Here is a 25,157-nt window from a genome sequence, read left to right on the forward strand (position 1 = left end):
AACTACACCATCAGCAGCCAGATGTTGTTGTAGTTCTCTGGAGGTGGTCTGTGGCTTCTCTGTGACCATTTTCACCATCCTTCGCCTGTGCCTTTCCCCTATTTTTGTCGGCCTACCACATCTTTCCTTCACACGGACTGTTCCTGTGGCCTTCCATTTCACAACTACGTTTCTGACTGTGGAGACAGACAGTTTAAACCTGTCAGATAATTTTTTGTACCCTTCTCCTAATTTATAATGTTGGATTATCTTAGCTTTCAGGTCAGTGGAGAGTTGTTTTGAGGTCCCCATCTTGCCACTCCCTAAGAAAGAACCTAGGCCAGGCACAGCCAGCTATTACCTATGTTAAATAGCCTTTTTCATGATTGGTTCCACCTGTCTTTGTAATTGAAGGTCTAATGAGCTAATCAAAGCAATTTTGTGCAGCAACCTGTCAGCTATAAATCCGTACAGGTGTTGAAATGAATGCTATTTATAAGGGTGCCCAAACTTTTGCACATCCCATTTTTTGCATTTTATTTTATTATAATAAAACTATGTAACGCTACCCTAAGAATTTTGGTCTGGAAAACACTAAAACGTCTACATCTTTGTAGGAAAACAAATGTTGTTGCTGTGATCTTCTATTATAAAGGAAAAGCAAATTGTCATGAAATCTCAGAGGGGTGCCCAAACTTTTGCATACCACTGTATAGTATGTCAGAGGGGCATTTGGCTGCAAATGCCAGATATTTCCCTCCGTATTAGACATTAAAGCAGAAAAAGATGGCGCCGGTGTGTGTACCTGGCCGCCTGCTGCTCCTACAGTGGCTTGTGTTTTTGGTGTTCTTAACCCTTGTCGCTACACAGATCAAGTCTCTGGTGGTGTATGATCGCCAATCTCTTTTAGATCTTCGACATAATGTCAGGTTTTTGGGTGCGTTTGAGCATGGTGGACAGAAAACTGTGCCCCCGTGCGGGGATCCCGACTCACCTGTACCGGGCCTTGGCCCTATACCTCCTCGGGGAAAGCGTCTCCATCGCTGTGGCAAACGTGGCGGTCGGTTGGTGAAGCTTAAAGCCTGGCTGGCAGGATCTTCGATCATTTCCCGGACAGGACTTGGATTAATCCATCCTTTCGTTGCGCCCCGGCGTTTCCTGGATCCCGTCGATGCCTGCCCGTCGATGCCTGCCCCCCCCGGCGACTGTTTATAAAAATGATTTTAAATGTAAGCAGTGTGCCGTCTCATCCTCCTCTTCCAGTTTTGAGGCACATTTATTTGAGGTGGATCACTCCGATCCGGTGCTGTGTGCCGTCATCTACCGACCCCCCAAATACAATAAGGACTTCTTAAATGACTTCTCTGATATGCTGGCTGAAATTATGCCAAAGTATGATCGTGTCCTCCTTGTTGGGGATTTTAACATGTGTTAACGTGTGTTGTCCTGACAAGCCATTTGTGAAGGACTTTTTAAGCCTTATTGACTCTTAATTTGGTGCAGTGTGTGTCTGGTCCCACACACGAACATGGACACACATTAGACCTTGTCCTCTCTCATGGTTTGTCTGTGTCCAACCTGGAAATCTGTGACAATGTGTTTTCTGATCATTTGCCTGTGATGTTTGAAGCTGCCTTTTTCTCGCGCTGCAGTTAAATCTGGCACTCCTGCTCGGAGCCGTCAGATTTTTAACCCTGTCACTGCTGGTCAGTTCTCGTCTGCTTTAACCAGCTGTGTGTATCCTCTGGCTTAACATCTGCAAACACGGAGGAGCTCAGTTCTTGGTTTCACTCCTCCTGCCGAACCATACTGGACTCTGTGGCACCGTTAAAAACTGTGCAGCCCAAAGCTAAACCTGAGCCCTGGCTTGATGCGAGTACTCGCGCAGCTATACAGGAATGCCTAGAAAAATGAACGCAGGTGGAAGAAGGACAAGCTGCAGGTTTTCTATCAAATCCGAATGGACTGTTGGCGCTGCTACCAGAGCACTGTTAAAGAGGCCAGAAGAGAATACCTGGCTAACCTTATCGAATCTAATTGTCATAACCCCGGTGTGTTATTTAAAACCATTGAAGCTGTTCTTAACCCCCCCCCACAGCCTGGTGGTTACCCAGATTAAGCCATCAGGTTCTCCCTGTGACACTGTCCCACCTCACTTTTTTAAAGAGGTCTTCCCTAGTATAGGGCAGTCGGTTCTGGCCATTATTAACAGCAGTCTGTCTTCTGGTGTTGTCCCCCAAAGTTTTAAACATGCTGTGGTGCAACCCCTGCTTAAGAAACCTGGTGTTGACCCTGGTGTGCTAGCCAATTTTAGACCCATCTCCATGCTGCCTTTTATTTCAAAAATCCTGGGAAAAGTTGTTTATTCTCAATTAAAATCATTTCTGGATGAGCATGATGTCGTGGAGGTCTTCCAGCCCGGTTTTAAAAGAGTTTTTAATGACATCCTCCTGGCAAATGACTCTGGAGACTATGCGATTCTTGTCCTCCTGGACTTAACTGCGGCTTTTGATACCGTGGACTACAACATCTTAGTGCCTCGGTTGCAGCACCTAGTGGGCATTTCTGGTACCGCCCTGGACTGGTTCAAGCACTATCTGGCAGACAGAACCATGTGCGTAAGCCTTGGTGGTTCTGAGTCCCGCTCTGCTCCACTGTCATATGGGGTTCCACAGGGTTCAATTTTAGGGCCCCCGCTTTTCTCATTGTACCTGCTGCCCCTGGGTTCAATCCTGAGAAAGCATGGTATCTCTTTTCATTGTTACGCTGATGACAGCCAGATCTATGTGCCACTGAAGAAGAAGGATGCTTTCTCTCTGAAACCACTTCTGTTATGTCTTGAAGACATTAAAGCCTGGATGTCCATGAACTTCTTTAAATGTAATGAAAATAAAACGGAAGTGATGGTGTTCGGTCCCAGTGGCTCTTGTGAACCCCCTCCTGTTGACTTGGGCCCCTTGGAGCACGACAGAAAGCCAACAGTCACAAATTTGGGTTTTAAGATGGACAGTGATTTTAAACTGGACCGGCAAATTGGTGCAATAGTGAAGTCCAGCTTCTTCATATCTTAGGCAGCTGGCAAAGGTGAAGCCCTTCCTTGCACATAAGCACTTTGAAACAGTAATCCACGCCTTTATAACATCTCGGCTGGATTACTGTAGTGCACTTATCTTGGAGTCAGCCAGTCCTCCCTCGCACGTCTCCAGTTAGTCCAAAATGCTGCCGCTCGCCTCCCAACTGGAAAACGTAAAAGGGAGCACATTACTCCCATTTTAGCCTCCCTCCACTGGCTGCCTGTGCATTTTAGAGTCCATTTTAAGATTATTTTATTTGTTTTTAAATCTTTATATGGTCTCGCCCCGTTTTACCTCTCTGAGCTGCTCCATCCTTACACTCCTGCCCGGTGCCTCAGGTCAGCTGATCAGCTGCTCCTGGAGGTACAGAGGCCTAAACGGAAGCTCAGAGGGAATAGAGCCTTTTCTGCTGCCGGTCCTAAACTGTGAAGTGACCTCCCATTGCAACTTTGGACAAGCCCCTTCACTGCCCATTTTTAAAACGTGTCTTAAAACCCACTTCTATTCCTTGGCTTTTAACCCAGCATGAGACTCTACTTTGTTTCAGCTGCGGCTGTTTTTTTAAAGGGCTTTATAAATAAAGTTGAGTTGAATTAAAGCTGATCCGAGCTATTCTTTGCCTGAATTAATGCAGGGCTCCTTTTTATTTTATTTGTTTTTTGCAGATACTGGCAGGACTTGGGCTACTTGATAGTATATGTAACGGGTCGTCCTGACATGCAGAAGCAGCGTGTGGTGGCTTGGCTCTCTCAGCATAACTTCCCTCATGGCATTGTCTCCTTCTGTGACGGGCTGGTGCACGACCCGCTCCGGCACAAGGCTAACTTCCTGAAATGTCTCATCAACGAGGTAAGTCAAATCACTGTGACTTTCAGAGAATGTGTTATGATAAAATCCTTTACTTTTCCAAAAGCTGACCTCCCTCTTTTATTAGGCCAACATGAGGATCTTTGCTGCCTATGGCTCCACCAAGGACATCTCTGTGTACTCGTCTATCGGCCTGCCTTCCTCACATATCTACATTGTGGGAAGGCCCACAAAGAAGATGCTGCACCAGTGTCAGGTAGGGGGAAATCCTGATAGCAAAGACAGAAAAAATACTGCTTACATACACATCATCAGACAGTTTAAACACAGAAGTAGTTTTGTCGATTGTCAGGAGTATACAATATAAGTTAGTTTATCATAATCATTTGAACAGTCTGCTCACCTCCTTTTAAAACTTTCATAATTAAAACACTGTTAAAAGAAGAATTCAAATATTGTGGTTAAATAAAGAACCAGTAAAAACACTCCATCACAAGTAAAAGAAAGATAATAATTGTTTTAACTATATAGCTATTTTAGCTGTTAGGTACATTTTGTTGATTAGATGTGTAGCCCTGCCAACTACCTAGCTCAGGACGGGTTAAGTAAACCAGGACAGTACTACGGGCATGGGAGGAGCTGTGGTGGGATCTACTATATGCTCTCCTATCTAGCGTTCTCACTTTGGTCACTAAAAGCCCTCAAGTAGCACGGCGATAGACCGTAGCTATACTGCAAAATAATAAATCTCCCATGCAACTCCAAATATGAGGCTAACTTAGCCGTTGCTACAGTTCGCATACAGTCTCGCAGTTTTGCATAGTCTTGTGAATTTGTCACCAAATGAGTTCACGCTCTTCTCCCAGGCACTCGAACACACAACAGTACTTCTAGCTTATTTTAACATTGGTAACTCAAAATAAATAAAGACGTTTTCCTCCGGTCTTAACTTCTCCGTACTTTGCCTTTCTCTCCTTTTCGCGCTTCTCCGACCTAAGTCCCCCCTCTTCTCCAACCCGGTAGGTTAGAACACTGAACTCTGATTTCTTCGCTACACCTCTACCAACCAATACAAACCCCCAACAAACAGATGTGAAGTTCAAGGACTTCTAAAACAAGAAATGTGACAACTTAATGATTACCTGACACTATGTACTTGTTGTAACTTAGTGGAGACGAAACAAAACGACATGTCAATACACATCTGTATAACCCTTTTCATTTCTTTATAAATGAAAATGTAAACAGAAATTAGTAGGGCACTACAGATGTATTAAAGGTCTCCTATTATGCTATATTTTAACAACATATTGTAGGGCAATATCCATACCAAACTTGTCTGTGAAGTGTTTTGCTCAAAATACCAAACAGATCACCCATTGTAGCATGCCTCATACTCCTCTATTTCAGCCCTGTTCCTGAAGTGCTGATTCTGTGACTGTCACTTTAAATTTGAGCTGAGCTGAAGCTGGCCACGTCCCTTTGGCCGCTCTCTCTGTCTGAAGAGAGAAGTTTCTAACGGAGAAACTCAGCTAAACGCTGCCGCATTATGTTCAAAACCACATCCAGCATTATTTCTGAAACACACTTCTCAGTGTTTACCACTAAAAGAGGGACATTATATGTATTATATATACAATAACTCTAAGTCCCTCCTGTAGACATCCTGCTGAATACACAGACACACAGAGGAGCTGCGGAGGGGATACAGCTCGCGACTGTATATTGCGGACGTTAGGTTGGGACGTGTCACGAGGGCGGGACGTTGCCATGAGTTCAATGCAACCTGCTCACATTTCGGTTATGACGTCATAACAATTTTGCATCATTCTACTGTTTTCAAATAATATGAAAAGGTTTTATTATTTTTCCTTGCACCATGGAGGGGATGTTTCTTTCTTTGTTGTTTATTTCTCAAGACTGTAGCATGACTCAATGAAGAATCAACGTAACTTTGGAGCAATTTTAATAACAGGGTAGATACACAAACGATTTAGTTATTTCTGTAATTATTGCTATGTAGTACATTTGGCCTTGGTAGAAGTCTGAGCTCTCTAATTGCCTTTAACTTGTGTGTGTTTAATCTCACGCAGTGTTTGGATTCTTAGTTCATGCAGGTATGTAATTTTTTCTTCCAGTTCATCCCGGATGGCTACGCTTCCCACCTGTCCCAGCTGGAGTACAACCAGAGGTCCCGCCCGGCCAAGTCTGCCAGCACCCGCATGGTCCTCCGGAAGGGCAGCTTTGGGCTGGGTGCAGCAGGGGGAGACTTCCTTCGCAAGCGCAATCACATCTTCCGCACCATCTCCGCTAAGCAGCCTGCCGGGGCGGGGTCAGCCTCCCCTAACCCGACGGGGCGGACTGAGCGAACCCTCAGCCAGTGTGAGATGGAGCGGGAACGAGTGAGCGGGCCAGCGACCCAGAGGAGTATGAGTATTGCTGCAGGGTGCTGGGGTCGCACCGGGAGCACCAAGGAGGGCAGTGGAGGGTTACTCGGCCCTAAATAAGGTTCAGATTGGAGCTGTGGTGGTAGTGGACGCTGCCTGAGTCACCATTATCTCTGGATTGGCCCCAGAGAGAAGAGTGGAAGAAGAAGAAGAGGTAGAAGGAGAGTTTGAATTTTAGAAAATAAAGGAATAGGTGGTTATAGCATAAAAACACTTGAACATCAGTGATAGAGAGGGATCTGTCCAGGAGGATCAGACTAATCAGGCCAAATGGGATCCAGCGAACAAAAGACAATTCTGTAGCATGACTCTTTTACAGTAATACTTTTTTAGGATACATTAAAAATATAGAAAACGATGACAAGGAAGGATTAAATGAATATTGTAAGCCTTAAACTAATCTCGTATAACGGGACCCCAACTCCACACACACACACACACACACACACACACACACACACACACACACACACACATAAACAACACACTGTCCAAGCATTCATACTCTCATGAGCTCAGGACAAACTTCAGAGCCAGATTCATCTTCAAACAATCGAGCACAGGTTTGAGGCCAAGTTGAATGGCAGCCATGACAATGAGTTGATGACTTTCACTTCTGTTTCTGTCCCACTGTCAGCTGAGCAACAACATGTTTCAATCACATCCCTCTACCAAGAAATGACTGGTACAGAATACAATCAGCTCATCCTAACTACATAAAGGAAAGTTTCTCACTTCTCTCTACCCTGCAGGTACTTTTGGGTTTATTTTTAATAGTTAATGCTCTTCTGTCTGCATTTATGTCTCCCGCAGTTGCCTCATTGATTCAAGAAAGGTATATGATAATGAATCTTTATAAATGACTGAAACTGTGCCGTGTTGGGTCCTTAAATTTGAACCGATTGGGCCTCAGAAGTCCTTCAATGTTATGTTCAAGAAGATTTGGGAACCATGCATTTAACTCATGTGCAGCCTCATTAGCAGCAAGCATGAATCATAGTCTTATTTACATGCTAGTTTCCAATTGTGCAAAAACTACAATTGCATTGATGTGGAGACAGAAAACATTAAACTGTCTGAGTGAATAGATACTATCATACAGAAGTGAGAAAAACATCTTTTCTTTGGTAGTTTAGGTGAACTGATCCTTTAAACACCTGAGGGCTTGATTTGAAATCATGAAATATATGGCATATAACAGACTTAAATTAATTTATTGTCTACACACAATACACATGCTTGTTTTCATTCCCCTGTGAGTTTATGTGTGTGTGTGTGGGAGACTGTAGTATTTTCCCTTTCAGTGTGGCCTCTGGGCCATCCAAGGCCTTAATATCCAACAACACACTTGCTCCACAGATGGAACAGAGAGCAGACAAACAGGGCATGCAGCATTAAAGCAACCACTGAGACTCTGTACAGTCCATAGCAACAATCCCTTTATATATTCATCGGCTTGCAATACCTCTGATCCACCTGTTGGTGGCGTTCTGTTCCCAACATGTGCTGCTGCTGCTGGGAGACACCTGTGTGGTGTTCCCTGGCTTACTGCTCTTTTGGATGGATGGATGATGGACATGGTGTTTCTGCTGAGGAGCCTGTTTGATTTCAGGCTTGACTCTGGGAGGGATGGAGGCAGTATTTCCATGTAGCTTTCACTCACAGAGACCTGTTAACCTGACAGTATTTTTACCAAACTGACTGAAGAATAGGGCATGAATGTTGAAAAGACTGCATCGAAATCACCGCTGCCCTCATGAGAGCAAACATCATGTTGCTGCTTCCGTCTACTGAACTGTATATTTTCATACAAAGGGGATGTAGAAGCAGAAGCCTCCTCACATCTCCAGTCCAAAATGCAAACATTGTGCACAAAATAGTTTCCAGTGCTGATGTCACCCTCGCTACTCTAAGGAAAGGTTCACACCTTTTCAAAGTCTGACTTAGAACAATAGTTTGGTTTCTGTATTTATGAGGAAACAGTTGTTGATTGCCGTAATCATCGCTTTTGTTCATAATTGTATTTAAAGATTTGTATTGCTCTTCCAATTTAAAGGATGGGGGAAGAAACCATTAAAGGAAGCCCTCGGTCTATGCCAAACTGTGTTAAAAGTTAACATTAAGTGTGAGCAAAGTCAGTGAATATCTACTGAGTTTTTAAGTATGAAATTTGATCAAAACCACATTTTGGACAGGTTTCATTGATTGATGTATTGGTAAAATGATATAATGATGTGTGTTGTAAATCGGACAGACACAAGAAGGCATTCAGGCATTGAAGAGGTTTCAGTCACATTTACTGTAAAACAGATCAGAATCACTTCTAATAATAATTGAAACCTTGTTTTGAAAATTCAACATCCCTTGCTTTGCAGACTCTACCCCTACTTCAAGGGAAGAACATACATTACTCTTTTTAGGAAAAACCTTTTCTTAAACTAATGAGAAAAGTTTTGCGTCGCGAAGAGTTTCTCTCCTGGTAAGTTCCATTCTCTTGTGCATTGGGTCTTTACATTTTGGTACCCACGTTGTCAAAAATTATTGGACAATAATAGGCAATCGCTTTTAACACATGTTAAAATACATTTTATGGCAATAATAAAAAACGTTCCTACTAGGTAGACAAATTTGGAAGATATTTACCTTTGTGTTTTGTCCTCCATTACTGGAAGCACACTAAAAAAGGATCCTTCAATCAGCCAGTTTAGATTTTTATATGGGAACCAAACTATTGTTTTGAGACTTGAGAAACTGTGAACCCCTCCTTTAAACCCATGAAAGCTTTTTGATACGTGGAACAGTTGTACCTCTTGTTCACGTCATTTTACTATGCTGTTGTTTTATGCCCAGCTTCCACTCCACACGAGAGTGTATGTTTTCACTCTCTGTGTGATCAGCAATGTCTTCAACCCGACACAAAAGCCAAAATCATTCTCTAAATACTGTAGTTAATCAACTGTGTAACCTCATTGTTGTTTTTTTGCACTAGTTAACGGTGGAAATATACTGTAGTTACCATCTCATGTTGCTACATTTGGACAACTCTGTAGTGCATGACACTTCGTTCATTTCAGGGTATACTGTATGTGCAGGTATGCACACGTCTGTATATTTTGTCAGAAAATGAAAATAATGTAAGTAAATGTGCCAAACAGTAAATAGTTTGAGAGGAAAAGTATTTAGACCATGGGTTTTCTGACTGTGTGGCTCCCCCCAACACCCCATCATCATACTCTATTAACAGCTGTCTTGCTTAAATAATCATGCATACCTTAGGTTTTGGAGATAGAGTTCCCATAATGCTTTGCAAGATGTAAAAAGTATGCATTTTCAATCATTTCCAAGCAAATTTATGGACGTGAATTTGCAATGGTCAGAGATAATGGTACTTTCTGGAAGTGTACGTCTCTCTAAAAACATTGGTATTTTATCTGTTTTTATAAATTTGACTGAGTCGTGACTCCAAGACGGACTTCAAATGATGGCACAATTTCTGGCAATAGAACGCCAAGTGTTTTAAATGAACCTTTACAGCCTTCATGAACTGCGTGCCACAATCACTGCGGCTCCAACAGTGTTGCTGAATTGCCAAATTAGAAACTACAATAATTTGTTTGTAAGAGGTCCTGCACGCACCAGTGTCTTTCACCTGTCTCTCCTTCCTTCAATAATTGAACTGGGGAGGCGCCCCAGAGTTTGAAAACCCCTGATTTAGACTGTATCCCTCATTTTCTTTCATTAAGAAGGGGAAAAGTGTACTGAGAGCATTACTTACTGCTGAGTTTTGGTGACTACACCTTTTAATCTAATGTCGTCCATGGCTTTAATGGAAAGCTGAAGATATATTTTTTAGCTTTGAATTGAGAGAAAAGGGTGAGCATGCTGCTGTAATCGTGGACAGTAAGGATTTGAGCGAGTCATGGATCTTTTGAGTGCTGTTGGTGGCAGTTTTTTTGGCTACAGACACATCGTTCCCCCATTTAGCCATTTGGCTGCTGTTGAATGTCTGCCCGTTTTATTCTGAGGCTGTTCAGAAGCCATGGATGTGTCAGTGTACATACTGTAAAGATGTATTTGTAGGACTTATATGGTTGAGAGTTATTTATTTACCTAAAGATCATGATGTTACTCTGGAAATTTCAGGTGAAATATATTTGAAAATATGTAGCATTTTATTTGTCACTTTGGCAGCCATTAAGGCTAAGGACCAACACAGGAAGGTTTTTTGTGTTTACCGGTGCAATATTATTGTTCTAATCACAGCCAGGCAAAACCGCTATCACAGCAGGGGCACAATATACCACAATACAAGCTACAGGCAATCCACAGTCTGAAATCATACACACACCACCTGCAGTCGTTTCACGCCTTGTGAAGACTATTTGTATCTGAGCTACTGTTGACCTCTGCTGTCTCTCTTTACAACAGGCAACCACTGAACGTTTTATAGGACTTACTGTACCTATTTTTCAAACTGGAGTATTTTACATGACCTTTGAGATATAACTGGGGACTGTTTTTCCAGTCAGCAGTGGGTGCATGGAGAAGTGAAAAACCCCGTAAACGAAGCAGCTCTATTTAACAAGCTGTTGCATGTTATCCAGTCAGATTGGAACTACTTAATCTTCATGCTTAACAATAATAAACCAGTTCTGTTGTCCTCAATGTCCTCACTGTTTAATGAAATATATATCAAACCATTAGGCTGAAAATATTTGGGATGATTGCAGTTATTGCCACTTTTGGATGAAACGCTTAAAGAATCACATAGGTTCATAGTCAGCTTAGTTTTAAAATCACACAGTCCAATAATAGTTTTAATCAATACTCAACGTTTTCTGGTACCACTTTATAATAAAGCACCCTATATGATCTTTATTAAATATTCATTAATAAAACCATAACTCACAACTTGTACATCCTCTGTAACGGGTGCGTTATTGTGACGTTGTACCAATATTCTGTATTATTCTCAATTATTTATAAATCCTTAAACCGGGATGTTATACATTTTAAATAATCAAGTGAATAAAATAGTAAAAAACTACAGAACTGTAGGTTTGTGACAAATATATGGTGGCAATAATTCAGATATATTTGGGATATTTGCAGTGTTTAACAATTTAGATTAAAGATTGACAAACGTTCAAGTATTTTCCTTTATTTTAACCCTGTTATTTAGCATTTATACGCAGTATGTACACAGTTAAGAAACCATCTGTAACCCACTGTGATATTGTTGGAAGAAATAATGACAGTGTATTTATAGTTATTTCTATAGTTACTAGAGTAAATACTTTATAACACTGTGTAAGGATTTACTCATGTATGATTGATTGACAACGTTTGTGTTTTGTCAGGTTAAATTCAGTATTCATCGACGTTTGATTTGGATCTTCGCACTACCAAATATTATAGTTTTATATTCTGTTCATTAGATGTTATTGTACTGCCTATAGATGCTAAACAGGAGGCTGTAAATTAAAATATTCCAATATTTCTCTGTTTTCTGTTAGAACCTGTATGCAAATGGCCATAAACAATTTTTACATGATAAGTAAAGTGTTATCCTTTCATAAATGACATTAACAACCACTGATAAAAGCTCTTTGTGTCTTTGATGAAGAAAACCAGGATGTTGTTTTCAGACAGAGGATACAGTAGGTACTGATGTCTCATAGTTCATATGTTCAGGCAGATCGGCCGGACTCTCTACCATTGTCTGTTCTGTGGAATAAATACAATTGGACGGTAACTCAACATGTCTGTGTGATTTTATTTCACACGCTACAGCTACAATCTGTTCGTAGGTTTGAGTGCCTTAGTTCAGACTGAAATATGTTCAAATGTAAGGTAACTTCTACACATTGGTGATTTCACCCATCCCACCAGCAGCTCAACATTTATGGTTTTGATTGAAATATCTGGACATTTTTTCTCCCCATCCCTTTTCTTCTCGCACAATACTTTTATCTAAACCTTAAGTTTATGACCAAACAAACTAATGATCTTCCTCGCTGTACTTATTGGAAATAATCTAACTACGCTAACATGCTATGGTGGACTCCCTCACTTTAACCCCACATTTGTGTGGGTATGTACAGTTTATAAAATATACACCTTTGTTTGACTTAATTATCTTATTTATATTTTACATACATATTTGTATCTAACTTGTTGAAGGAGCCTGTGAACCCAGATATTACCAGAGATGGCCTCACTATTTTTTTTACAGACATTTAGGGACTGTTACCATATTCTAAAAGGACATTAACTTAAAGAAGTCCTTTAATTCCAAATTCAAAGTTTTGCAAACAACAAGCAAACAGACAAGTAAAAACTTAGCTTAACAGTGAATCATTCAGGTGAACACAGGGCCAACAAAAACCAAACCAAGTGAACCCTCTGACTCTCATCAACCAGCTTCGTGAGCCTACGGAAACACCGAGAAACACAGGTGTCACCTCATTAGTGTGGCCGGTGTGCTACACCCCGACCGGGCCTGTGAGGGGACGGCCTGTGAGTCAGGCGGTTTAATACGGACAGAGGGAAATGTTAAAGAATAAGCCTCTGAAGTGAGGAAAGTTGGACATGTCTGCTTGTTGCCAGTGGTTGTTAGCGAACTAACCGACTCGGCGTATATCTGGTGAGTAACTGCGTGCCAAAACATAGCTCTACGCGAGCCAACAGTGGCGGTTCTACATGGAATTACACCCCGGGCGAGATGCCCTCCGAGCGCCCCCCTCCCGCTGAAGGGGGTAAAAAAAGTGTTATTTTTTCAGCATTTTTTTATTATAACAATGTAATGTAACTAACTTACTTTTCAAGAATCAATTAATGCACACAATTCAGACAAACTAAAACGTGTAGGAATTATAGGCCTGTAATTATAATATTATGAATGAAGTGTGCGTTATTTGGAAGAAAGTCGAGGTTTGACAGTGACATTGCTATATACAGTGGATCCCCCGTTCCCCCCCTTGTCCGTTTCATTTTGGAGACCCAGAGGTGAACTGTCAACCGCAGCCGCGCCCCCTCCCCTTTCCCCTTCTCACACAGCTTCTGTGCACTGACACCTTCTCAGCAAGCAGGGGCTCCTGCATGGGGCGGCAATTTGCCAATTCCTCACACAGTGATATGATAGATAGAAAACCGCTTCCCGGCCCAGATGACTTTTTTCTTTTTTAAGTGCTCGCTCGTGCAGCCCCCCACGAAATGCCGCCCCGGGTGGCTGCCCGCATCGCCCATGCCCAAAACCGCTACTGCGAGGCAAATACAATTTAGGATAATTAACCAGAGTTTAAACACTCACAATTGGTCTGAAGATATTTTCAAAGTCTTTCCAAAGTTGTGATTACTTTTTTCCTGGCCAGGTAGCAAGTGTTAGACTGTATTGTGGTCATTAATGTTGTTTGACTGACTATAGGTGGAGAGCATTTACAGTCTTGACAGGTGGAGAAATTATTTAGACAATTAAATCAAATAAGGCACAATTTATTTGGAACATAATATTTAAAATAATGTCATCAGTAATTCAAGTGAAAAACTGACATACAAAAGTATTAAAAGCATCTTTTTAAAAAATGTGCCTAGATAACTTAGACATTTAAAAAACAACTACATTTTAGGGACTCCATACAGAGTAATCCATCCTGATTTAGTGCTTCGTGATTAATCAATAATCAGTTTCAATAAATGATTCAAGAAATGTTTATGTTTCTTAAACTCTCACCTTCTATCATATCATTGAAACTGTCCCCTCTGTGGGACGATTAAAGGTATCCTGATATTTTTAACATTTTATAGTAAGTTTTTCACAGAACAAATAAAAACAAGTACCGCAACAAGAAGTAGTTTCTTTATTTTGGCAAATTAAAAATGACTGTTTCCGTAATTATTTGGTGGAACACTTAAATCAATTGTTTTGTCTTTGATTATAGTGCCCCCGTTAGGTCAATTCATTTGATGCAAGGTTATTTTTGTGTTTAAGCTTCCTCTCAATCAAACATATATTACATACAGTATCAACACAAACACACAGTGGCTTATTTTACACACAAACTCCACATGCCCTGTTCACCCCGGAGCTGAAATAAGGGGAAGTACAGGAATAAAATCCTCCAAATATTGCACAAAATGGCAAAAGTTGTTTATAAAATTGGCCAAAGTGAGGATAAGCTATGATTTGACTCTATAAAAAATGTATGTAAAACAAATAATTATTCACCTTTTTTTCTTTTAAAATGAAGCACTTGTGACTCATCACATATACAAAAACCTTGTAATACACTTCACAGGAGGATGAAAGAGCAAAGACGGACTGCTCTTTGGTATAACAGATGGACGGGTGCATGATGGAAAGCAGCGGCAGCCTGTACAGCAAAAGGGTCGAGGAGGGACCAGACGCACAGAAGACAGTAAGTCATAAAATCACAACTGAGCTACATCGGCTCTTTAGTCAACACTGACCTCCTCAGTTGCAGGCCTTTGCCTTTTGTCAAGTCAGTATTACAGTGAAATATCATTTAAATCGTGTGTCTATAGTGCACGAGGCCTCTTCGGGGTTATCTGTTGGCTAGCTTGCTCCTCTTCCTGGAGTGCAGAACGGAAAGACTTGACTTTATCTAAAAAAAAGAAAGGAAAATGTCATGTTTCAAAACTTTTATATCCTAACATTATTTCCTGTTAGCATTCATGCTTTGTATTATAGAGTTTCTCCTGGATTTTCAGCCATGCAGAGACATTGATCAATTTTCTAACTTTGGTTTTATTTATCTTTCGCCTCTGCTCCAGTTGTAACTTAATTAGGAGACCTCTATCCTCTTCACTGAGTGTCATGACTTATTAAACTGTTCTTGGTGCAAAAAAGGATGAAGAGTGATAAAGTGATCTTAGAAGGTGCATCATGACACATTTCTCTCACTGTCTTTATTGTGCTGCTGCAGCCTCCAAATTAATCTGTTATCAAATCAGACTTGTGTTTCGTTAAAAGTAGCATTGCACTTATTGAGACTGAAGATATTGTAAATGTTACCTTCAGGTAACATAAAGGGGCTGAAATATCTAAGAAAGGCAGAAATATTGAGGAATGACAGACGGTTTTTACCTCTCAGCTCAGTGAGGATGTCGATCTTCTGATCCAGAATTTGTTCTAGTTGAGTTGCAAATGATTCAACGTCGTAGTCCACCTCCTCCGTCATTTCCAAAAGTACCTTCTCATCCTCCAGCCAGCGGATCGACTCCTGTAAGGACACGCTGCAGTTTTAATACTTTGTGTTGTTTACATTTCATAATGTAGGCTGATAAAGGCTTTCACAACCTGACAGTTATGATGTTTCAATGATCTTACTTTGTGTGCATGTGTGTGTTTGGTACTTGGGTGAGAGTTTTACACATATTATTAACAAACAGAGCTGGTACTTTGGTGGAAATTGGGTCTCTGTAGCACATGTGTGTCTGGCATGATCATGGCCAAACTAAATATTTAGAAAATTAGCAGCAATAATTGAATAATGATGGAAAATGTCTATTAAAAAATGTAGTTAAATACTCTAGATGGATTAAAATTTGAAAAAAAACAAAACTGGTTAAAGCAAGAACATTGATAAATGAGTCTGCATTGACTTTGACGTTATTGATTCATTATTCACTAACTGTCGGGCTTTATTCACATTTTGATTGATGGATTTGCGTGATTTAAAATGAGACACTCGACATTTCCGAGATGCTTCCTTTCTCAACGGTCGACTGTACCTGGAACACGGCCCTGTGGTCCTCCAGCACCTGCTCCTCCATCTCCACCAGCTGAGAGACGGCCTCATGGAAAGTAAAGAGCTGCGGGGAAACCTCCTCCTCCTATAGAGAGAGCAACCAGGTATGTTTTTGACATCATTGATACTGTGAAATAACGGTCTGCAGTTTGGATATTCAAAAATATGAATTACCGGCACAAATCAATTTAACGTCTTTCTTAAAATTCACACATAACCAACGAATGCAATTTATATGCAAGTTATTGGTGATAAAGTCCACATTTCTTTTTCTGTGCACAAATTTAGTCCAGTATTCAGTCTAAGTATTTGAGTATAGCTTGGAGGCATGAAAAACAAGTACCTTATCTGCTTTGTTAAACCAAGCCTACATACATGATGAATGAGGGGGTATGTGTTAATCTTACGTTCTGTTCACACAGCAGCTTCAGATCATCTCTCTGTGGAGAACTCCCGACTTCCCACTGAGCCTCCAGCACCTCCAGCTGGTTCACACATCCTCCCTGACGGATGTCCATCCCTGCTGCAGGGTCCACTGGGAGCTCCTTCACACTAAAATAACATGATGGTGTAACTTCTGCTGAGCTATCTGATGTAGCATAGGGTTGTTTGTTGCATGCAATGGTCTGAGATGTTGCTGGTGAAAATGCTGATCACATGCAAAGGGAAACAAAAAAAATACAGACTGACTCCATGCAGGTTCAGAAGCCTGAAAAAAATAAAAGCAGTAAAATAAACACACACTTGGAGATGGAGAAAACTGGAAAAAATAACAAAAATGCAGAAATGGTCTCCTACACAAACTTAAATGAGGTAACAACAAATCCTAGCCCAAAGGGAAACTGCCAACATTAAATATCAATTAGAAGACAAATAAAAATACTCTGCTTCGAATCATTTGTGTCTGATGTTTTTACCTTTCCTGAGGTTACACTGACTTCTGTCTACCTCAATGAAACTTCCAGATCATGAATATGCAAACATTGTTTATCAAAACTTTAACTACGGATGCCCACTGAGTGTTTTGTGTTTCCACATCATCATTGTTTCAGTAACATACTGGATCGTGATTGGCTCGAAACTAGTACTACTACAAACTCATGCTCTTGTGAACTCATATTTAAGGCGAGCTCATTCTTACATATAAATGTTTGCATTATGGAAAATATTGATGTTACTTCTGAGTGGAGAGGAAGCAACAAAAAGTGTTTATGATGGGGTGATGTGGAGAGAAATGATGAAAGACGAAGTAGAAAGTGATCGTACTCATAAGTCGGGGAGAGATCAGAGCGGCTCCCTGAACCGGCGCTCTGGTTGAAGGGAATATCTGAAGGACTTATCCCAAACTCTTTTACTCTGGAACATGGCAGGAGAGAGACGGAGAAACACAACAAGAGGAGACAGGAGAATCATGTTAAGTTGTGCAATCATTCTCAAAATAATGTAATTGAAAGCTTTTTTGTCCTAGTTTAAGACCATCTGATTTACCTGTTGGCATATCTCAGCGTGTTCAAGGTGTTTTCACATGACGCCATTCCAGGAGAGATGGTTGCAATCTGTGCAAGGAAATATTTAGAGGGTAGAAGGTTAGTAGCTTAGTTGGTGGTACAATTATATACACAAAACTTTACTTTGTTCTTACCATGCATGTTCTGGAGTTTTCTCCTATGAAGGAGTCCCGCAGCACTTGGGTTAACTTGCTGGCTCTAAACGGAGTGTGAGGTTTGTTTCTGCCCAGCGCTCGGATACATTCCTGCAGACAGAGACAGGAACATCATCAGAGGCTGTGTGGAGAAACAACTTCTAAATGTAGTTATACTGACGCAAGCGGAAACTATTTTGATAATCGCTTAACTATACAAAAATATACTTTGGTACCAGATTCCCAAATGCGTGAATTTTCAGTTTTAATTTCTTTAATATCATAAAGTGGCCTTGACCTTTGATCACTACATTTAAAACAGTTCGCCTTAAGTACAAGTGGAAGTTTGTGTTTTCCTTAAGACATTGCATTTGAGGGATTGGGACTGACGTGAAGTTGAATTTTTGAAAAACAATATGTAATCTGTTTATCCTTGGGTTGAAGTGGACATGTGTGCAACATTTCAATCATTCCCTTGACGCGTTAGGGTTAGGTAGATAGATGGGATGATAGACGGAAAGACACAAAAATCAGAAAAAACACAATGCCTCTGACCAAGGCTGCTGTAGGAGCAAAAGCGTAAGGATATATGTAATCATATCCAGACTGTCGAGGTCAGAGGTTAAATGGTGAAATCTCCAAAATCTTTGTCATAAACAACGTTGCACTTAAAAACTGAGCAACCACCAAAGCCCAAACAGGATTTACAGCAAAGTCACTAAAGCACGGGATATTTAGGTAGTGAAGAGGAGACCTTTAGTGCCAGCAGGCTCTTGTTGATCTCGGCTCCTTCAAGGCGAGTCTGTCGGTCAGCGCTGGACGTGTCCGCCCCTCTTTCATTCCCCGCCAGATCAATAAGGGAGAACTTTCCGTGCATCTTCCCCCGCCTACGCAGAATGATCTGGAAGACGGCGTGGCTCCGAGAAGAGTGAGCATTTGCAGAGGTCTGACCAGAAGTCCTGAAGGAGATGCAGAGGGAGAAATGAACACCAGTCCTAACTTTTCGGAACAAACTTCTGTTCATGCTGCTGTGTCTTTCTTAAACGATCATACCTGCAGCTGTTTCCAATTTCGATGAGTTTGAGGACGTCCTCTGTGCACTTCACCTCCCTCTCATGCAGCCCCACCACCTGCACCTGCTGCTTCCCGTCCTCCAGGACCCGTAACTTGGCCTTGCGGTTAAGCAGGTCAAACACCTTTTCCAAACAAATAGAACAGTAGAAATAATGGCATGTGGTAATTTCATCCGGCAGTTCTGGTAGAAGCATTATGCAAATAAAACATTTACATTAGAGAGATCTCTTCTGAATAAATTCATTTAGTTAAGTGTTAAAAGACACTTGCCTTCCCGCTGTAAATCTCAAAGAATGTGGCAAAGATTTGGAGATCCAACTTCTTGTAATTTGGCTTCTTTATCATGAGAAAGACATCTCTGGCTGCAAGAAGAAAGAAAAAGAAAGACCTGAATTCAGTCAGATGCCGTTACCAGCAGTTAAGACACTGAAGAGGTACTGTGTGGGAGAAGCTGACCAGACAGTGCATAGATCCCTTTAGAGCAGTCCTGGTTCTTTCCGGAAAAGTCCCCTCCCATCGTCTAAAAGGGAGATATGAGTTCAGACAGGAATAGTGCACGAAAACTATAAACTCTTCTTAAGTTCAAAATGAAAGCACTCACATGTGTTTTCCCACTTCCAGTTTGTCCATATGCAAAGCAAGTTGCCATACCCCGCTCAAAAATGGTTTCAACCAGCGGCTGAGCAGTGAACCTGAGAGAAGAGCTTTTGTTAGCAAGCAGGAAAACATGGGGATCTTAAGTTTAATCTGGAAACATTAAGCAAATAATTCTGAAGTAATTGCATTGAAAAAGGGAATCTCTAATAGACATGTTTATTTCGTAAAGGGTTTTTTACCACTATTGTTATGTAAAGTTTGTTATAATCCCATATAATTTCCCTTCGGGTTACATAGAAAATAACATTACCTGTAAACCATTTCATTGGTGGAGCTCTCATCAAAGGCGTAGTCAAACCGGAACGTTTGGTTCTCCAGGTAGCGGGTCAGGTCCACTTTCTGCTTAGGCTCATGAACCATCACCACGTCCTTACTGGGAATGGTGATCACATCCAAATCCTTCACCGTCAACTCTAAAGAGAGACATGGACAATAGTTTGATTAATGGGTAAACAAAGGCTACAAAGAAGATGTCCTTTACTGGGACTGAATTTAGATCAGGGTAATGATTAGAAGATGCATAACATTTTATTTGCCTCCTGTCTAAACACACTTATAGTATAAACGTACCTTTTTTATTGAGGGGTCGGGCACGTACACACACGCATATCCTGTGCTCCTCGATCTGAAACATTAAAAGGTACATGCATCATTTCTCAGCAGGTGAAGGCCACCACATACGTCTTCAGTTTTCACCTATATATTTATTTCTCCATTAGATGAAACAACATCTTTACACTGAATTTGAACGTTTGTCCCTAAACCAGACTTACCAGATCATTACTGGTCAAAGGCCTGCAGTCAAGACTGTCTCTGAAGTCTCTGATCATACACATGATTTCATAATTTGGTAAATTGACATCCACCTCCTGAAATGGAACAAAGGACACAAGTTATAAATGAAACTTAGAAATTGAGCTTTACATGTGTAAATACCTAAAGCAAACTAAAACCAGCTCATTTGGATATAATACCTCCATAATATTTAAATCTAAATTATTCTAGGAGGGTTGTACATTGGGTTCAAACGGAGACGCAAACTCTGCCTTAAATTTGAATCTATATTTTTACTTAATTTCGTTCATATTATTGACCAACAAAGTATATTAGCACAACGTCCCCTTGTCCATATGAACTGAAACTCATTTCTATAAACACATGCGAGTAAACAATTGACATTTCTTTAAAAATCCTACTTTCCTCCTTTTCTTTGAGTTGGACATTTTGGGTAGCCAATCATAGTTGAAAGTATATGATTTGAAAACCCCAAGGCATGCACACTGAGTATCCACTATGCAGTAAAGTGTGAAACGTTTTATTTATTGTAGAAAAACTTTTTAGCTAAAGAAATGAACAATATTTTCATAGTCATACATTCAGATTTTTTTTCCTCCTGAAGGAGTGTGGTTGTTTTGGTCATCAGTAAGGAAACCGTACACTGAAACCAAACAATATCTTTAACCTCAGATGCTCTGTAGTGTGTGTGTGTGTGTGTGTGTGTGTGTGTGCTCCTCACTTGTGCTCTCTTCTCTCTGAGCTCTTGTTGCTGAAGTCGCCTCTTCTCTCGTTTCTCCTGCAGTTTCTCTACTTCTTTCACACAGTTGGATTTTTTCCGTTGTGCTAGAAAGAAAGGAGCAAAATAATAGAAATCACTTTACTGTATTTTTCTTATAGACGTTTAGCCCAAGACCATTCATTCTTCCTGTATGTTGGACAGGAACTATATCATAATAAGTTATTCTGCTGCTTTCGGATGTCATGCTCTGCCTGTTGAATTAAAGACTACAGACTTATTTTAAATCAACAGTACCATACATTTATGCAAATTCAACAGCCACTAAAACAAGTGCTCTAGTATGAGTCCAAGTCCTGAAGCCAAGCATGTGAGAGACTGTGAAAGAGCCTTTGACGACCACAGCTGTGTGGAAGCATTACATCACTAGTTGTGGCCTCTGCAATGTAATCCCTCCACAAAAAACAACTCGAATAGAAAAGAACAACAACACTTACTGGGTCAGGAAACTACCTGTACATCCTAGATCACAGAGCTGAAGCATGTGGGCTTGAGTAACCACTGACATGTATGATGCTGATGTAGAGACTGTGTTACCGTTCTGCTGCTGTAGCAGGGTCTGGTTGAGTGCAGACTGGGGAGGGATGGCTGGCGGGGGGGGCTCTACAGGTTGGCTGTGCTGGCTGGGACGGGCCCGGGTGGTTCCTACTGCTGCAGCTGAGGAGCACAAAGATAATCCCACAGTAAAAAATAATAAACAAACAAACAATCAAACAAACAAACAAACCTATTTTTCAACCTAAACCCACTGGTGTCTATTCACGCAGATCGTTTGGGAGCAAAATGGCCAAATATTTACTTGTTCTAGTTCTTGGGCTTTATAATAGTAATAGTAAACTGAAGTAGGGTTGCTACAATTATAATAAAGGATGAGTCAATTGACAGTAAAAAAGTGAACTATTTTAATGGTCACTGTTTTTATTTTATGATATTCTTATTTAGTTGAACCCGTTTTTTAAAGCTTATATTTGTATACACTTTAAAAGATAAGAACCATTTAGAATTACGCCAAATAAGCTTGTAGCAACTCAAGTCTAAAGTGTACCCGACAACCTTCCCTGGATGATGTTGTTATACAGAGCAGTTTTTTATTTGTTTTCTAATGACATTGACACTGAATCTAAAAAATTCCATGCCACTGAACATTTGGCTGAGTAATAATGCAAATGTTATCAATCATACAACAAGAGCTTTATAGTGAACCACAGTCACCGAAACCCTCTGATTTAAATCAAACATACCTCTATTCTCCCGTGGAGGATTCTCAGCTTTAGGTATTGCTGTAATCCGTTTGGTCTGGGAAAAAAAGACAGCAGCATAAACCAATACAGTTTGAAAGTACACTGATAGACTGCAAGATCTGTCACTTTCAGGGAGAATCACATTCTTAGGTCATTAGGAAATGTAACGTCAAAAATATAAAGCTAATTGATAGGAGCAGACCTTGGGGAGTTTGCTGGTTTTGGCAATGTTGGAAGGAGGAAGAGGAGCCTCAGGACTCTGTGGTATCTCTTCATCAGGAACAACATCTGGATTCAGAGCAAAAACGCTCTCCAGATCAATCTGAGGCCGAAGCAGGAAAAGATAACAAAGTTAACTGTACTTCATTAAACTTTTGTGGCAGGAAATCACAAACTTGCGGACAGAAATGTATATTATTATAAACCGTTTTTATATGTTTTCAGTGCAAGAGGACTTAATGTCTTGGTGCCACTAATTATCTTCCAGACCAACAGAGAGACATTTGGTGGTTTCAATGGGACATTCAGGAAGTTAATACAGGAAGTTAGTTGGAGGAAAGTGGCAGCTATACCTCTTTCCCTTTGGTGTCTCCATTCTCGATCCACTCCACTGTCACACTGTCATTGTCCTCATGCAGTGATGTGACCATCGCCTGGTGTATTCGTCCTGCAGAAAGAAAAGAGATGCGAGGCATGCTCAGTGCTGCATGGGACTGTAGAGGATGTACAGTATGCTGCTTTAGCCTGCAAACCACAGGAGACATTGACATAACCAATCAGCCATGAACAGAAAAAAACATAACTGAGAATATCATTATCAGATCCTTTTCTGCAGGAAGAAAATACAAATAAAGCATTTTGCTTTCCTGCAGTCATAACTTGACACTGAAATAAGGAGACTGCTCTGAGATGCTAATGGGTGTGGCTCATGATGGATGATGATAAAGACTTTAACACTGTCATTCACAACTTCAAGAACTGCATTTTCTCACTGGCTGTTTTTATACATTCTTTCCAGCCATATCGACACATTGGTACAGTAAAATAAATCTCCATCAGGCTGTTTGAGAGCTATTTTAGTGCCAGTCAGAGGGGGGAGAGGCCCCATGGATGCAGCCATCCTTGAGCCCAGGATTCACAGGCCACTGCTGGATGATGCAGTGCAGTTATAAGTGTGCAGACTGGAGGGGCTGTAGCCATAATACGGAGAGGGCAGATAAACCAGAGCAAAACAGGGCAGGTGTCTGTTTTATCTGACCGTACAGCCGCACAGGTGGACAGACCCGCCCGCACTGCAGCCCGCTTCTCTCTGAGGCCGGCCGGCGAGTGTCTGCTTGACTGACAGTCGACTGCAGCATGATATAAAAACAGCATTTCTGCTCGTTTTAACGCATCATTCATCGTGTTTTTTAACAAGACATCTCTATAACAAGATGTAGCGGTTTGCTAGCTTAGCAGAAAACACCCCGCTGCGGTGATCGGTACGTTAGCTCCTCTCCTCCGGATGGAGAGCGGTGTCTGTGTGCATGCCACGTACCGTCGCTCCGTTTTATCTCCACGTAAATGCCCACGAAGATCTTCCCAAATATCCCAGCCATCTCCCCCTCGTGTGTCTTGTTGTTTTTTGGTGTATGCAATGTGTGTTTGCTGTCTCAAGTTGTGTGCTGCTGCAGAAACCGAGGTCACTAGCGGTCAGTCACAGGAGAGGCAGGAGAGGAGGAGACGCTGCGCATGCGCGAGTGGTGAAGTAAGAAGCATCTTCTCTTCTTGCAGCAGTGGAAGAAATACTCAGATTACTTCAATAAAAATACTAATATCACACGTTAGAAATGCATACAATATACAGTAAAATATGAGTACCAAACATAAAAGGAATCATGCAGAATACCTGAAGATGAATATATAGTAATGAATGGGATTATAAATATTGATGCATTAATGTGTTCATCACTGTAATGTAGCATCTATTAGGTTTCAAGGTTTCAAGGTTTCAAGGTTTTATTTGTCATATGCACAGCAGATACAGTGTATATGTTGGCAATGAAAATCTTATGTCGCGTGCTCCTCCAACAACTCAACATACATGGTGCAAAAGATAAATAAAATAGTGAAAAAGAGAGAAGAATATTTACAATATCAACAATACAGATTTGAGGATGTGAAATATATACATATGGAAATACTTTGAGAGTATTTAAATACTTTAACACTGTTGAATGAGGAGTATGGACAGATGCATATATTATGTATAACAGAGTGTATGGCAGAATATTATAATATATAGAATGTGTACTATAAACAATATGTAGGGCAGATGGGAAATATATATGTTGTGTGTACTATCAATGTTGAGGTAAGAGATTCACCAGCTCAGGAGTATCTCTTCATCAGAACACATTGGATTAGACAAAACGTCTCTGAGTCATTGGGCCGAGGCAGGGATACAAGTAACGATTATTAAACCTTTGCCATACGGCAGGAATCACAACATTGGCGGACAGAAATGGTACTTTATATAACCGTTTAATGGTTTTTCATGCAACGTGGGATTAATGTGGTCCTCCATGAATTATCTTCCAGACCATAGAGAGACATTTGGTGTTTCAATCGGACCTCTAGAGTCTATACAGGATTAGTGGAGGAAAGTGGCAGCCATACCTACTTTCCGTTGGATGTCATCCATTCTCGGATCACTCCACTGTCACCTGTCATTGTCCTCATGCAGTGATGTAGACCATCGCCTGGTTGTATTCCGTCCTGCAGAAGAAAAGAGATGCAGCTGCTCAGCTGTCTGCATGGACCTGTAGAGGTGTACAGTATGCGCTTAGCTGCAAACCACAGAACATTGCATAACCAATCAGCATGAACAGAAAAAACATAACTGGAATTCTTA

At 40.9% G+C, this 25,157-nt stretch overlaps 2 protein-coding genes and 1 long non-coding RNA gene across 5 annotated transcripts in view; 2 read left to right on the forward strand and 1 right to left on the reverse strand.

Annotated features, from left to right (window-relative positions):
- The window catches only part of LOC134868722 (membrane-associated phosphatidylinositol transfer protein 2-like), a 55,527-nt gene extending 43,465 nt beyond the window's left edge, over positions 1–12,062 (forward strand). The window contains exons 26-28 of the mRNA XM_063890024.1: positions 3,719–3,902; positions 3,988–4,116; positions 5,999–12,062. Coding sequence (XP_063746094.1) covers positions 3,719–3,902; positions 3,988–4,116; positions 5,999–6,367 — 682 coding nt within the window. The 3' untranslated portion in view covers positions 6,368–12,062. The remainder of the gene's footprint in view (positions 1–3,718; positions 3,903–3,987; positions 4,117–5,998) is intronic.
- Positions 12,063–12,822: 760 nt separating this feature from the next.
- LOC134868530 (uncharacterized) lies at positions 12,823–16,921 on the forward strand. 2 transcript variants are annotated; one of them, XR_010166292.1, is made up of 4 exons: positions 12,823–12,953; positions 14,605–14,724; positions 16,014–16,181; positions 16,500–16,921. It is a non-coding gene; the product is annotated as an uncharacterized LOC134868530 (long non-coding RNA). The 2 variants fall into 2 exon arrangements; XR_010166293.1 differs by having other exon boundaries at positions 16,032–16,181.
- Positions 14,176–23,976, reverse strand: LOC134868529 (kinesin-like protein KIF2A). Of its 2 annotated transcripts, XM_063889734.1 has the most exons (21): positions 23,802–23,976; positions 22,837–22,931; positions 22,467–22,586; positions 22,265–22,319; positions 21,561–21,680; positions 20,967–21,070; positions 20,224–20,319; positions 20,021–20,075; positions 19,701–19,863; positions 19,395–19,485; positions 19,250–19,313; positions 19,064–19,155; positions 18,773–18,915; positions 18,474–18,678; positions 17,720–17,830; positions 17,566–17,633; positions 17,344–17,433; positions 16,485–16,629; positions 16,061–16,162; positions 15,414–15,549; positions 14,176–14,931 (listed from the first exon to the last, which is right to left on the reverse strand). In XM_063889734.1, the coding sequence occupies exons 1-21, from the start codon at positions 23,860–23,862 to the stop codon at positions 14,846–14,848; spliced, it is 2,202 nt and encodes a 733-aa protein (XP_063745804.1). In that variant the 5' UTR covers positions 23,863–23,976; the 3' UTR covers positions 14,176–14,845. The 2 variants fall into 2 exon arrangements, with proteins under 2 accessions (XP_063745804.1, XP_063745805.1); XM_063889735.1 differs by lacking the exons at positions 14,176–14,931; positions 15,414–15,549; positions 16,061–16,162 and having other exon boundaries at positions 16,554–16,786.
- Positions 23,977–25,157: the final 1,181 nt, after the last annotated feature.

The sequence above is a fragment of the Eleginops maclovinus genome, chromosome 8 (assembly GCF_036324505.1).
Source record: "Eleginops maclovinus isolate JMC-PN-2008 ecotype Puerto Natales chromosome 8, JC_Emac_rtc_rv5, whole genome shotgun sequence".
In the NCBI taxonomy this organism is placed as follows: Eukaryota; Metazoa; Chordata; class Actinopteri; order Perciformes; family Eleginopidae; genus Eleginops; species Eleginops maclovinus.

What these genes read in the sequence shown, in the direction of transcription:
- LOC134868529 (XM_063889734.1), bottom strand. Translation starts at nt 23,862, where the DNA reads ATGGCTGGGATATTTGGGAAGATCTTCGTGGGCATTTACGTGGAGATA. An exon ending in CTGGAAGTGGGAAAACACAT is followed by an intron (nt 19,314 to 19,394) that starts GTGAGTGCTTTC and finishes TCTCCCTTTTAG; the next exon opens with ACGATGGGAGGGGACTTTTC. An exon ending in AGAGCCTGCTGGCACTAAAG is followed by an intron (nt 17,831 to 18,473) that starts GTCTCCTCTTCA and finishes CTCTGTCTGCAG; the next exon opens with GAATGTATCCGAGCGCTGGG.